Source organism: Xenopus laevis, chromosome 3S (assembly GCF_017654675.1).
Source record: "Xenopus laevis strain J_2021 chromosome 3S, Xenopus_laevis_v10.1, whole genome shotgun sequence".
In the NCBI taxonomy this organism is placed as follows: Eukaryota; Metazoa; Chordata; class Amphibia; order Anura; family Pipidae; genus Xenopus; species Xenopus laevis.
In genome coordinates, this window is record NC_054376.1 from 67,238,735 (window position 1) to 67,251,208 (window position 12,474).

Sequence of the window (12,474 nt, forward strand, 5' to 3'; positions counted from 1 at the left end):
AAAAAAAACAGGTTTTTAAATCTGTGCAGTTCCTTTCATATGAAAATGTTTTGGAACCCCTCTCAGCCTGCATAACAATCTACTCCACTTTCAACAAAAAAGATAAAAGTGTATTGTTACACACATGGGGGAGGGGGAATATATATATATATATATATATATATATATATATATATATATATATATATATATATATATATAATTTTTTAATATATAGTCATATGAAAAAGTTTGGGAACCCCTCTTAATTCTTTGGAGTTTTGTTTATCATTGGGTGAGCTTTCAAAGAAGTAACTTCCTTTTCATATACAGTCATGAATAATAATTTACTCCACTACTTTCAACAAAAAAGATAACACTGGTATGTCCCAGGAATATCTGAGTACTGGGGTGTTTTCTGAACAAATATTTTTAGCGAAGCATTATTCAGTTGTATGAAATTAAGATTAAGATGCAGATCTTTGGAGGTGATCTATGGCTTGTCTGTAACCATTCTCACAATCATCCGCATATCCCGCTCCTGTATTTTTCTTGGCCTGTCAGACCTGGGTTTTACAGCAACTGTACCTGTGGCCTTCCATTTCCTGATTACATTCCTTACAGTTGAAATTGACAGTTTGAACCTCTGAGATGGCTTTTTGTAGCTTTCCCCTAAACCATGATACTGAACAATCTTTGTTTTCAGATCTTTTGAGAGTTGCTTTGAGGATCCCATGCTGTCACTCTTCAGACGAGAGTCAAACAGAAGCACAACTTGCAATTGGCCACCTTAAATACTTTTTCTCATGATTGGACACACCTGCCTATGAAGTTCAAGGCGAGCTATTTGGTGTTGCCAGTAATCAGTATTGAGCAGTTAAATTCATTCAAATTAGCAAAATTACAGGGGTACCAAAATTTTTGCACATCCAGTTTTTCACATTTGATTTAATTTTATACAACTGAATACTACTTCACTAAAAATCTTTGTTTTGAAAACACCCCAGTACTCAGATGTTCCTGGGAAATTAAAGACATAGGTCTTTATATACATATTTAAACACACTTGGGATCATTGAAGGGGAATTTAATTGACTACTGTATTTCTCAGTATTTCACAGTGGGGATCATTGAAGAAGTGAAACATTTTGTACCCTAGTTATCTTTGGAAAAAAATCTAAACTGTCTGCCATGGGCACTGCATCCTAATGTAAGCAGTCATCAGAATAAATAAAATTGTTTAATATACCTGTGAATGTGACACTTTACTTATTTATGCCACTTTGGATTTCTTCACATTCACGTTCACATTTTCCCCAATTGTGATAGCATTTTCTCCATATATAAAAAGTTTTGAATGTTTTAGGTGACAAGTTTTTCATTTTTCATTGGACAAAACAATGATTCCAGAAACAAAACATTGTAGGGCTGAAGAGCATGAACAAATGTACAAGTGGATGTTGTGGATGGATGAATGGAGTAAAACTGCCTGGTTAGGGAAGCATCACTTTATGAAAACTTTAAACAATCATTTAGATTTGATCAGACTATTCATCTTAATGTAGGACCCATAGGGTTAATATGCCCAAATGGCTTTAATCCCCTACACCTCTCTAGTTATTGGCCAGGAGGCGCTGTGACCATACCACACCCTGTCACATTTTGGTATAGTGAGAGAGAAGGGGTGGATCTTCCTCTTTGGCTTCTGGTTGCTGATCCAGCTGGATGTTCCAGGGAGCCTGGGTGCAACAAGGCCCAGTAAAGCCATGTGCCCTAGAGGGACCAGTACCTCTTGAGAGATAAGTCAGGGAGCAGGGACCCCGTGAATGAGGACAGCTAGGTTACTACCTGTAATTGTACTCTCTAGTAAGTAAGATAGGCAGGTTAAGTAGCAAGAGCAGCTTGGCTCCAACTAGGAGGGATAGCAAGGAAGTAGCTCTCCTCTTAGCAAGACTGGTCTGTAGATAGGGACACAGCCTAATAGGGAATTAGGGTTAGTAAATTTCCTGATCCAACGAGTGGGATTCAGGTCACGGTGCTGAGATCCTGAGGGTATATCTATCCTGTGCTGTCTCTGAGGGACATGTTGTAGCCATGTCTGCTGGGCCTCTGTGGCTTTGTAAGTACAACTCTGTGGATCATTTGTCTCTGACAAATAAAAGTTTTATTCTGTTTGATTGCAAGAACCTCCTGGTGCCCATTCTTTTCCTGTTTTATTGCACAGTAGCCTGTGTGAGTTGTAGTTACATTACACCACACCTTTAGGCTTCCATTTACCAAAGGCCCTAGCCTGAAGTGTTAGTCATGTGTAACCCATGCTCTAGTGAACTAGCTGTTCACTAGAGGGATCAGTACCTCTAGAGAGATAAGTCAGGGAGCAGGGACCCCGTGAACCTCCCGTTGTGCCCTAGAGGGACCAGTACCTCTAGAGAGATAAGTCAGGGAACAAGAACCTCCTGGCACCCATTCTTTTCCTGTTTTATTGCACAGTAGCCTGTTGTAGTTACATTACATCACACCTCTAGGCTTCCCTTTAGCAAAGGCCCTAGCCTAAAGTGTTAGTCACGTGTAACCCATGCTCTAGTGCACTAGCTGGTGATTAACCCCATTGGTCTGTATAGTACAAAATAGTTTTACATTAATATAAAAATTTTCTCTAAAATCCAACATGATTTCCTACAATTATTAGCATCAAGACTATTGAAACAAAGCCTCATCTTAAATCCACTAAAAAACACCAGAAAGTTAATAGGTCTACCATGTATTAATGCTACAGTAACTCAGCGTTTGCTAATTAAATTTGCTGTCAGTATATTGTGCAAACAGACACTATTACACAGTTGGAATGAAAACCAAATCTGTATTCAGCATTTTGTGTTAAATTACTAAAGCAAATACTGCTCTGTTATACCATTTTATTAATCTGTAGCCCGTGTTGTGACTGATTTAATAGAGAATTTTTGCTTGCAGTGTTCATAGTTCATTCATTTCCTGCAATTTACACTTACACCCAATTCAAAGTAATTCCTGCTCAACTCCCTTAAAAGGGAAAATTGTTGCACTGTGTTTCAAGTAAATCAAATAATTAAAAACACTGATAGTATCCTTGTAAAACACTTTAAAAAGCAATATATAAAAATGCTTAAACCTATAGTTTGGAAGGTGTAATTTGATGTCTAGTCTTTGGGACTCCTTGACAAGTTTACACTTCATTGTTAAAACAGAATAAGGAAATGTAAATCCTGCTTTGCTTATTTATGGGGTATGGCCTGCACATTCATGAACCTGGTACACCCCGCAACAAATAAAAAGGTTTCTAAGACCCAGAGAAACGAGCCCCCTTCCTCATATTTGTTTCTTTATATGATTTGGTAAACAGCAAATCAAACATGCAGACACGGAAGCAATTTGAGAACAAGCAGCCTCTGTACGACCAATGGTAAAAGTGACTGCAGTTCAGTTTTTATAATGCTATAAAATGTATTATAAACTTTACTGTCTTATGACTCATTGTGAAAACTGGATTAACAATCAATTCAGCCTAGAGTCTGTATATTCTACTGTATAATTATGAATAACTATAAGTATAAAGATGGGAATCTAAACAATAACATAAAACTTTTATATAAAAGAACACAACATTCTGCATGGTCTCTTCTTGAAGGCCAACATTACTGTTCTTGGGTGTGTGCCAGTCATTTGAAAGGTTCTGGCGGTTTTTCTGGGGTGGGCTTTAACATTTTGCACCTTTTTTTATTATATCTGTGTTAAAAACAAAATAGAATTGACATGCTCAAATAGAATTGACATGGCATGTCATTGTATTTTTCAATTAATATATACATGCGTAATACAGGAACTAAACTTTTACATGTAAAATGATTCCCATTTCTTACTTCCCCCCATGATTTCCTTTCATGCTGAGGTATACAGTGCATGTTTTGAAACATCAGCCACTCTTCCTTCACATTCAGATAAATCTTATATCTACTGTAATACCCTACCCTTTAAGCAAAACATTGCATTTGTTTTAGTAGATTTTTTTTTTAACTTTTTTTAACAGCCGCCAAGAATATATTTTTCTATTTTGTGTATTTGAAATTGCATTAAATAGTGCTAGAAGTTTATATTTTATTTATTACTGACACGGGACTCAGTAGATAGAGCATTGGGTCTGTTTACATGAAAGCTGCACATATAACTTTGAGTAAAGTGGACTTGCTTCTGGGGAATTTTGTATGTGGTCAAATATACTGTCAATAATAAATTGACAGTATAAAACTAAAAAAAAATAGTATACCAACTTGGAAACTTGGTAACCTTGTACATCAAAATATACATTTTTTACTGATGTTTGGAATGGTGCCACTAGAGACAAGTCATTGATTAAAGTAAGGTGTATTAAGTTGTTTGGCTGATGTCCCATTTAGGGTTAGAATAATTGGTTATTGTTCTATTAACGGCAAGCAGCCAACTCTCAACTGAGTATGAAGTTCCTGTCTACCACAATGCAGTGTTGACTTTCAAAGGAATTTACATCAAACTAGGTTCCTAAGCAAAGGTTGCAGCTTTGATCATTTTCCTGCTCTGATCTGTTGTTTTTACACCTTTAGCATCAAGTTCTAAATCTCAGACATCTGAGGTACCATTCTGTAATTAACATTTATTCAATTCTGCGTAAAACAGTGGAAAGAATTTGCTAGGCTTGGGTATATATTCTCTCTCTGTACAGGTTATGTGCAAAAACTATTTGTGCCTTTTCTTTAAATGCAGCCGGTCATTACGTACTTTACACAGTTACATGAACATTTTATTGCCGAAGTTGACATGACACCCAAAAATCACTTTTCGTTAATTCACGTGACAATCACCTAACCCCACAGTCACACTCCCAGGTCAGAAATGGCGACAAGCACATTTTCAAATGACATAATCACATGACCCATGAGTTCAGGTGACTGCCCTGTAATGAGAAATAAAACACCCAAGCTTAATTTGTGTGTCATTGTCCTTAGATCAACAGAAGGGCTTTACTTGGAAATTGAGGATTTAACAAAAAAGAACAATGCACTCTGAGAAAATGTTAAAAACACATGAAACTACAGATTAGGCTAAGAGATTTCTCATTAATGCTTCATTTTGAAAAAGAGTGTAGTAATAAAATAAAGTTTCAATAGAATTAAAATGATGCACTTTCAATGCATTTAAAGACCAAATGCTGTTGAATGACTTATTTTACCTTCCGCATTTTGATGTTTGTACAACTAAAGTTACTGTACTGTAAGCCCTGGGAAATGTGCTCTAAAAGCATTATAAATATACTGAAAATGAATGTAATTAAATAAAAACCATTAATCTAAGGCAGAATTTGACATAGAAAAAGCAAATATAAAAACAGATGGTTCAGGGTAAGAGCACAGCAAGCATATTATCTCTTTAAATTTGCAAATTAAAGAGGAACTTTGCACATTCAAATAAATCAGTGAACATTGCTCATTGCGTGTTTCTGAGCATTTTTAAAATCGACAATTTTTTACACAGCTGAAGTGCAAGTTAAATAAAGTCGGATGGTGTTTTTTGTTCAGCATGCAGCCAAAACCTAAAATTTTTCGGAAACCCACCACAAACCAGAAAATCTTCCATTTGGTAACGGGACATCTGCCATTAACATTTACATGTTCTTGTCAGGTCTGGGTCAGAGTACTTGTTTCATCTGACTTTTAACACCATTGGAGTTTAATGAATCCTGAAAAAAAATCGAGTTTTTTTTTCCTCTGAAAAAATTGTATTTTCTCATTTAAAAGTCAGATCAGAAAAATTCGGAACTCAATAAATAACCCACCTAAAGTCCATGAAAATTGTACTGCTTATGGCACTGGGCCATAATTTTTGCTTAAAGCATGGGCAAGCTTGTGTAATAAATATTATTGTTTAAAATTACTTCTTCTTAGGGAGGAGGCACGAAAATGTATAATATTCCATTCCATGTTCTGTAAAGACTAACATGATATTTTTATACAAAAGTAAACATGCAAGTAGAGACAGATTACAATATATTTATCATCATAATCATTTATTTATATGGTGCCAAGTTACGCAGTGCTTTACATTAGTTTATAATGAACCGTGAACAAATGGTGAATAACAAACAAGGGTTTACAGAGTACAATAGGAATAGAGGGCCTACTCACAAGATTTTACAAACTCGAGGTTAGGGTACAATTGAGACAATGGTTTCAAAAATAAATTTGTAATTTATGATACAGCTATGACTGATTATTTAAGGTACACTGAAGAAGCATTAAGGTACACTGAATTTTGCAAAGATGGTTCAAAAATATATCATTTTCTCTCATGTTTTCGCTTATGTTCCATTTTTAAAAAGTGATCCTCAACCAATATGATTATGTCTGAGGGTCTGCTTTGTGATACCCTCAATCTTGAATTATTTTTGTCTTTTAAATACTATTGTCTACAAATACCTATTATTGAAATCCAATAACTCTATATGAGAAAAGGGAAAGTACAATCTATATAGGTATAGTATCCATTTATAGTTAATTCTTCAATGGCCCCAAGCCAACGCATGTGCAGTTAGGTGCAGGTCTGGACTGAGAATTAAAATAGGCCCTTGCATTTCAGGTACAGAGAGGCCCAATCAGCCGACTTAGAGGCCCAAACACCCCCCACCAGCCCACAAAATACTGACTTTCTATGGCACCTTATAGCAGCCCCTCTGGCATTTTCCAGAACCCACAGATTGCCAGTCCGGGCCTGGTTAGGTGTAAAGGCTGACTTTTTGCTTAAAGTTTGACTTTTCACTTTACTGGACATACACACCCTGCAGAAGTTCGTTCTGTGGTTCTCACTCAAAAGTTCCCACTAATTTTCTGCTAACAGGAGCACCAGCCTGGAGTATGAGGTGGGTGGATAAAATCACTCAGGGTGCCAAAAATTTGACATCCCCTTGTGACTAAAATCTTCTTCTTTAACTATACATACTCATGATTTAGCTGTTCGCATGAAAAAGCAATAGAATACTCACTTGACTTTACTAAGAGATAGATATGAGCATTAAGGATTACTTAGACTATGGATTCCTCATGTTTTATTTAGGATGAAATCAATACATAAAATTTATTGTTTTCGAAATACTCATTTGATCATTATACTGTCTTTTCAAATTCAATACTTACATTTCTAAACAAAGTATCAGGTACTGCCTCGGCTCCACACTGCTTCTGGTAATCTGCCCAGTCAAAGTCCTGTCCTGGATAACCTAAGAGCAAGGAAATGCAACAAGAAGTCTTTTTAAATAAAAAGGGCCATAATTATTTATTATTTATTTGCTACTAGAGAATGCTAGCTGTTATATGAATATTGTGAGATCTGTTCTAAGGTGACTAACTTGGGGGACTAAAATGAATTAGATGTGAATTTTGTTTACTAAATCTTCAATTTTTCAGTGATAGCTCTTGGGAAATTTCTAGGCAATAATAAATTCTGATGTTGTTCTACAGGCATTGTAAAGCCTATGCTAAAAAGACTAGTCTTTTTTTTACTACACTGTATTCTCAGATTCCAATACATTTATTTCACCTAATTCATGAATCAAACACAATATACACTTCTGTTTTTTGTTGTTGTTGTTGCAGAACTATGAATAAAACTCCTTGTGCATCCCCAGTGTATAACATGGCAAACATATTGATCAGCAGAATTTTTTACTAAACTGGTTAGAGGGATGGAAGGCTTAAATTATGAGGGTAGACTGTCAAGGTTTGGGTTGTTTTCTCCGGAAAAAAAAACTCTTTAGAGGGGACATGATTACACTTCAAAAGTACGTTAGAGGACATTATAGACAAATATTAGGGGACCTTATTACCCATAAAGAGGATCACCGTACCAGAGGCCACCCCTTTAGACTAGAGGAAATCATTTGAAGCAGTGTAGGTGGTTCTTCACAGTGAGGACAGTGAGGTTGTCGAATGCACTGCCGGGTGATGTTGTGATTGCCGATTCTGTTAATGCTTTAAAGAGTGGCTTGGATGATTTCTTGGACAAGCATAATATCCAAGGCCATTGTGATACTAAAATATATAGTTAGTGTATGAGTATATATAGTTTATGTAAGTATATTCAGGGGTCAGAGTGTGTATATGGAGGTTGTGTTTCATTTGGAAGGGTAAAACTTGATGGACTTTGGTATTTTTTCAACCCCATCTAACTACAGTATTTAACTATGGAGAGCATAACAGGCAGGAACTCAGGTTAGAACTCATGTTAGAAAAAGATCAAGTAAGCTAAACGTATCCTGTAATTAATAATGAAAAGAAAGTAATTTGTCAAGTCTTTCATTTTATTTTTCCAAAAACATACCTTTAGGAGAAGTGAGATTGACTCCATTTATAAGGCACCACTGTACAGGTAAAAGAGTCAAAGAATCTGCATGACACAGCATGAATACTTCTTTTGCCTCTGGTCTTAGATCATCCACAGTCACTTGAAAGTAGAGATTGTTGAACACCTGCAAGTGTATTGCAATATATATATAATTGCAATGTTTTCCCTGATTTTTAATGTAGATGTAATGTAGAAACAGTGGCGTAACTTACCGGGGAGCAGGGGGGGGGGCGATTGGGTCAGGGCCCGCACCCCCTCGGGGCCCCCCGGCAGCTACTATGTAGAAATGTTAAATGTGTGTACATGTGTTTCCTAGTTTCTAATGTACTTTTCAGCTTGCAGTCCATGCAGACATAAATCAAAACTGCCCCAAGCTGTACACTCCTCCCATAAAAACTAAATGGTTGTTTCAGTTATTACAAAGTAAATTTCATGCTCTTTACAGAAAATGGAAAAGCATGGTCTCTGCAGCACAGGCAAAAAAACAAAACAAATAGACACACATACATGAAAAATATATTAAATTTGCACAGTGTATATGTACCAACTAATACCCAATTGAATGAACTCATGTAAAAAAAATGTGTGTGGGGGGATATTCTCAATTTAATTTATAGAAGTGACTAATATGATATTGCTTTTGAAAACCATAGTTTTTGTGGTCATTGCAATTACTGAGGTAGGATATTGAGCCTACAGTCTCATGTAATGTATTCTGTAATGTCTCCTTTTGAAGGAGAAATAATCGATTATGCAATGATAATATAATCATAATAATAAACAGTGATGCTTTATATTGTTGCTAGGAGAAATAATTTTAAGTTAAAATTCTGTCACACATTTTAGACAGTATACCTTACTTACCTTAGTTACTGTTGCAGGGCGTATACAATTACATTCTTCTGGCTCTACAACCTCAACTTTCATCCCATAAGTCAAAGAATGGCTCCTTAAATCAGCATGATCCTTCAGAACAAAGAAATTGTTTTTATGAAGAATATAGATGAAAACAGGTACAAGTAAAGTTAAGTGTTCTATTTTGCAATTTTGATCTATGGCTTACATGCTACAACACTCGTATACTAATTTGCAACAACTGCAGGGGCTATCTCTGAAGATACAATCATATTTACTGATCGACAGGCTTTCATATTAAAGTTAGTGTGCATGTTTGCATATAGTTTTTAGGGAAGTATTGTTCATGAAACACTGTATTTATATGTGTGTGAAAATGATGGACATGAAAATGTAAGTGGATGTGTGGAGGGTTGAGAGGGGGTAAAGGGAACATTTTTAGTAACCTGTAATTTCGTCTGTTGTGTATATTTTATGTATGCAACATAGATGACTATCTATCTATCTATCTGTTCAGCAAATGACTGTATACACATGCAATGGCTGAGGGTGGGTGTTCATCAGATTTTTGTGGGTGTTACCCATTGTGTGCAAAGAACAAAGCAAGCTTTTTACCTTAAAAACTTCTACCGGTAGAGGACATCTTGCTGCTTCTACCAAAGATTTTTCCAAGGCACTTTTCCATTCTGATATGCTCCTTAATGGACAAAGTTCTGAAACAAAGAAAAATACTTTAGAACAAAGACAAAGACAAATTGTTTACAATAAAATATTGAAAATTATTGCCTTAAACTTATGTAATATATTCTGCTAAACCCAGCATTAATATCATCATCGTCAACGTCATACTGAGAAGGTTAAGTGAAACCACTTCAGAAAACAGATGAGAGCTGAGTCCATCTCCATCACCAGCCTGGTTTTCAAGCAGTGGAGGTTTACCACCTGGATGGTCGCTTGGGCCCATAGTTGGAAGGGGAGTTTAAAATAGTGTGAGCTGGGGCAAAGATAGGACTGAGTTAGGACCAATCAAGAAGGAGTAGTGTACCACACAGAGCTGAAGAGAGGTTATTTTACACCCCTGTTTCCAAGAAATGATATACAAGGCTTTAGTGCTTTGCTCAGGTGCATAGAGTTAACTGTTAACCAAGAGGCATATTGTTCCCTTAAAGTAATCACACATTGGTTCATGTCCTAGAATATTTTCCACTGATTTTCATTAGTGATGCCCTTTACAATTGAAATTAGAAATGTACACTGTAAATAAGAAATCATCATGTAATAAGGACCTGGCAGCATACTTAGTTGTGATGATGCAGGCCAGCCTTAGTGGGTCACATAATCCAGGTTCACTTGGTAACAAAATGGCAAGTAAGCAGTACTTGTCATCGCAAAGTTAAGAACGCCTGCAAGTTGTAAACAAACACGGTCCAGTGATCCTTTTTCTCTTGTAGAATCATTAACATCTAATACCCTGGACCCTGTGGAACCAAGTTGGCCTTCACTGAACAGAAGTGAATGTGTAAAAAGACAATTTACAGCTAATCTGCCTCGGTTTATGGGGTAAGCAAAGATTAATCACCTCTACTTGCCCCATAAATCCAGAAAAGGACATTGTGCCAGATGTCAAAATTATCACTGCAGATCTTCTTTTAGACTAGTTGAAATGTTTTTTCTGTTATATAACTTCAGTCTTGTATGATGTGGAAAAGAATGAAGTATTTATTCCAAGCTCCACACTACAGAATTAAGAAAATAAAATGAAAACCAGCACAAGTATTCTAGTCAGTACCACGGATAGCAGCTAGGTTTCTCCAAGCCACTATTCTCCCACCTCACCAACTGCTCTATTACTCCCTATGCAGCAGTTATTTATTTATTGTTACCAATAGTGCTGTACCTATGCCTTTTCTGCCTCTCTAACTTTACTGAAAAAAGACAAATAAATGACTATATTTTATAATATACATACAGGTTAATGAATAATAACACAATTAAATTGAACAACAGGTAGATAAGATACCTATTGGTGGGTCCATCCTGAACTGGTTTTCTTGACACCACCCAACAGGCCTAAGTCTGTAGTCCAAGTAAAATAGCCACTGATCCCAGGAATCAGACTCTTCTAGTCCCGCATAGCGCAGCCGCAATCTTCCTCCAATATTTTCTATCACACGGACAATCCAGTACTGGAAGGGATTCTGCTTATCCTGGAGTTCTATCAATGAATCGGCTATAATCAGGTCTACTGGGGTTTTCCCTCGAAGAGGCTGTTTGGGAAACAGACCTATTTATTAGACCAAATTCACAGATGGAAAATAATTCAAATCAAGTTTTACATTATCACGTGACTTCATAAGCCTAAGATTGTTCAAGTTCTTTGTCTAAGTTAAAGTCCAGACTTTTGCTACATAGCATGAAGCATGACTGAAAATGGACTAAGGCCATCATCCTCTTTGAATAACAACATTTTACATTTTTGTAGGAGTGTATTTGTTGGTAGGAGCCTATATGCAGAGAAACCCCATAAAACTCCCTTGAATGACTGAGAAATTAGTAGACATAGAAGACAAAGTAAGAAGAATGAAAATAGGGTTTATGAGCAAAAATAAGAAAAACAGATAGACGTACAGACTGGGTCCAAATACAGGCCTATATATAGCTAGGTAAATGGTAAATAAAGGCAGAGTCCAGAATGGGCCGAATGGTCAGGGCTGGTGGCAGACAAGGAAAGTCCAGTAAACAGGTCAAGGTCAAGGGCAGGCTGAATGCAAAGAATAGTCAGAGAGACAGGCTGAGGTCAAACACCAGGAGATCCAACAGGAAAAGGGAAGTGGAGTGGGAACAAGGGAACAGAGCGGAGACCCAGGCAAGACACGGTCAGAAACAGAGAACCAGGCTGGGACTCAGGAAACACAGGCAGGAATCAGGCAAGGAGTCACATGCGAGATCAGGCTTGTGAGCGCTGATGATCAAGCAACTGTGGATAGCAAGGGATAGGCTATATACAGTCATATGAAAAAGTCTGGTAACCCCTCTTAATTCTTTGGAGTTTTGTTTATCATTGGCTGAGCTTTCAAAGTAGCAACTTCCTTTTAATATATAACATGCCTTATGGAAACATTAGTATTTCAGCAGTAACAAAAAGTTTATTGGATTAACAGAAAATATGCATCATAACAAAATGATACATGTGCATAAATTTTGGCAACTCAAACAGAGATATTACATCAATACTTA

General features: G+C 36.5%; 1 protein-coding gene across 4 annotated transcripts in view; it reads right to left on the minus strand.

Annotated features, from left to right (window-relative positions):
* sfmbt2.S (Scm like with four mbt domains 2 S homeolog) overlaps positions 1-12,474 on the minus strand; it is a 121,419-nt gene that overhangs the window by 31,447 nt on the left and 77,498 nt on the right. For all 4 annotated transcript variants that reach the window (XM_018255712.2, XM_041588457.1, XM_018255713.2 and 1 more), the window contains exons 7-11: positions 11,258-11,504; positions 9,853-9,950; positions 9,247-9,348; positions 8,359-8,506; positions 7,176-7,258 (exon numbers count right to left, since the gene is read on the minus strand). In XM_018255712.2, the coding sequence (XP_018111201.1) occupies positions 7,176-7,258; positions 8,359-8,506; positions 9,247-9,348; positions 9,853-9,950; positions 11,258-11,504 (678 nt within the window). The remainder of the gene's footprint in view (positions 1-7,175; positions 7,259-8,358; positions 8,507-9,246; positions 9,349-9,852; positions 9,951-11,257; positions 11,505-12,474) is intronic.